We start from the raw sequence: 2,500 nt of genomic DNA on the forward strand, positions 1-2,500 counted from the left end.
GCTGAGCGTTACTGAGCAGCCTCCAACTGAGCTTGAAGACGTAGATGTGACGTGAGCAACCTGTCTGAAAGTTGGAAGTCTTCTGGTAGCTGTGCCAAGAGAAATCTCAATCATTCCCAATCTAGCAGAGACGGAGAGCGTAGGTATATGTAAGGAGATAACATAGACACAGGCTAATTATTGATCACTAAAATGATAGTTAACATTAGTAATTAAACTTAAACAGCTAATGGAAGTCCAAACTGCCTGAGAGCTTCTCCTGTACTATACGGTAATTCCTCTACTATGAGACAGTAAGTTGCACAGGAGGGAGGGAGGGAGGAAGAGAGGAGGGAGGAGGGAGGGAGGTAGGAAGAGAGGAAGGGTAGTAAAGAAAGAGAGGATGAAATAGAGTTTAGATTGTCTGCCCCAGGCCCATATTTTCAGCCGCTATCTCTGGGCCTTGATAGAGCATTTGTGTGTTTTTAATCATTACTTTATTAGTCTTATTGGGTGGGGAGCAAGCTCTGCTAATACACACACACACACACACACACACACACACACACACACACACACACACACACACACACCCCCATGCTGACTGCTGGCCCAGAGTCAGGGGTTACCAAACAGAGATGAAACCAGACAAACTGGAAGACTCTGAGAGGGAAACGGAACGAAAGTGGCGCCGAGTGGAGGATCGAGAGACCCAAATGAAGGTGAACTGGCGTCTGGGCCCGACAGGAAGCTCGTCAGTCAGCGTGAGATGGATCCTTCCACCTGAACGCCGTCAGCGGGGGATTCCAGCCCTGCAGACTCATCTCACCTAGACACCTTTCCTCCTCGCCCACTGCTGCAAAGCTGGAAGCTGCCGACTCACCCGAAACACAGCCGCACGAAGGGTTAATGTCAGCGTCAACACACAGACACACACACACACACACACACACACACACACACACACACACACGAAGGGTTAATGTCAGCGCTCCCCTGCAGCAGCCAGGGGATCCCCCAGCAGGCTCAGTCACAGGCTGGAAACTCAACTCTGGAAATGTTCTCAGCTTCTTCTCATCTCAGCCAGCTGTGGGCGAAGTAGGACTCCTTCCTCATCACATCTTCAGACACTTCACACTTTGGTCTCAGTCTACACACACACACACACACACACACACACACACACACAGAGACACACACACACACACACACACACACACACAGACACACACACACACACACACAGAGACACACACACACACACACAGAGACACACACACACACACACACACAGACACAAACACACACACACACACACACACACACACACAGAGACACACACACACACACACACACACACACACACACACACAGACACAAACACACACACACACACACACAGAGAAAACAGCAGCTGACATGAGGTGTTTCTGCAGAGATTGATTGATTAGTGAAGGTGGAATGATCACTTTCATATTTAGTGTTTTCCAGTGTGTCTGCTTTCATCTCAGCCTGACATTTCTCTCATAACCACGGTCTCCTGTCTTCAGCGTAGGGTTTCGGGGTCCTCCCTCAACAAATAGTGACCTTTTTCACTAAAACCAAATGCCGTTATTATCTCCATATCTGTGTCTGAAACGTTGGGAGAGCTAGAGCAGATGTAGCTGCATAGATATAATAATAATAATAATAATAATAATAATAATAATAATAATAATAGAAGAATCTGAGGTTTCCCATTATAATCAGAGAGATAATCAATAACTATCTGTCTTCTGTTGTCAGATGGCGTCCCCCCCCTCCGTGCTATTGGTCGAGGCGTTCTACGGCGGCTCTCACAAACAGCTGATTGACCTGCTGCAGGAAAACGTGTCCGGCTGCTCCGTCTGCTCGCTGCCCGCCAAGAAATGGCACTGGAGGGCGAGGACAGCAGCGCTGCACTTCAGCCAGACCATCCCCCGCTGCCCGTCATACAGGTGAGGGGGGGGGGACCATCCCCCGCTGCCCGTCATACAGGTGAGGGGGGGGGACCATCCCCCGCTGCCCGTCATACAGGTGAGGGGGGGGGACCATCCCCCGCTGCCCGTCATACAGGTGAGGGGGGGGGACCATCCCCCGCTGCCCGTCATACAGGTGAGGGGGGGGGGACCATCCCCCGCTGCCCGTCATACAGGTGAGGGGGGGGGACCATCCCCCGCTGCCCGTCATACAGGTGAGGGGGGGGGACCATCCCCCGCTGCCCGTCATACAGGTGAGGGGGGGGGGACCATCCCCCGCTGCCCGTCATACAGGTGAGGGGGGGGGGACCATCCCCCGCTGCCCGTCATACAGGTGAGGGGGGGGGGACCATCCCCCGCTGCCCGTCATACAGGTGAAGGGGGGGGGGACCATCCCCCGCTGCCCGTCATACAGGTGAGGGGGAGGGGGGGACCATCCCCCGTGCCCGTCATACAGGTGAGGGGGGGGGACCATCCCCGCTGCCCGTCATACAGGTGAGGGGGGAGGGGGGGGAGATCCACTC

General features: G+C 53.7%; 1 protein-coding gene across 3 annotated transcripts in view; it reads left to right on the forward strand.

Annotated features, from left to right (window-relative positions):
• Window positions 1-2,500, forward strand: part of gtdc1 (glycosyltransferase-like domain containing 1) — a 38,886-nt gene that overhangs the window by 10,760 nt on the left and 25,626 nt on the right. Inside the window, exons 2-3 of one of the 3 annotated variants that reach the window (XM_036004220.1) lie at window positions 598-603; window positions 1,765-1,955. In XM_036004220.1, the coding sequence (XP_035860113.1) occupies window positions 598-603; window positions 1,765-1,955 (197 nt within the window). Of the gene's footprint in view, window positions 1-597; window positions 604-1,760; window positions 1,956-2,500 lie in introns of all 3 variants that reach the window. The other 2 variants (XM_036004219.1, XM_036004222.1) reach the window with 2 other exon arrangements.

This window comes from Sander lucioperca, chromosome 8 (genome assembly GCF_008315115.2).
Source record: "Sander lucioperca isolate FBNREF2018 chromosome 8, SLUC_FBN_1.2, whole genome shotgun sequence".
NCBI lineage: Eukaryota > Metazoa > Chordata > Actinopteri > Perciformes > Percidae > Sander > Sander lucioperca.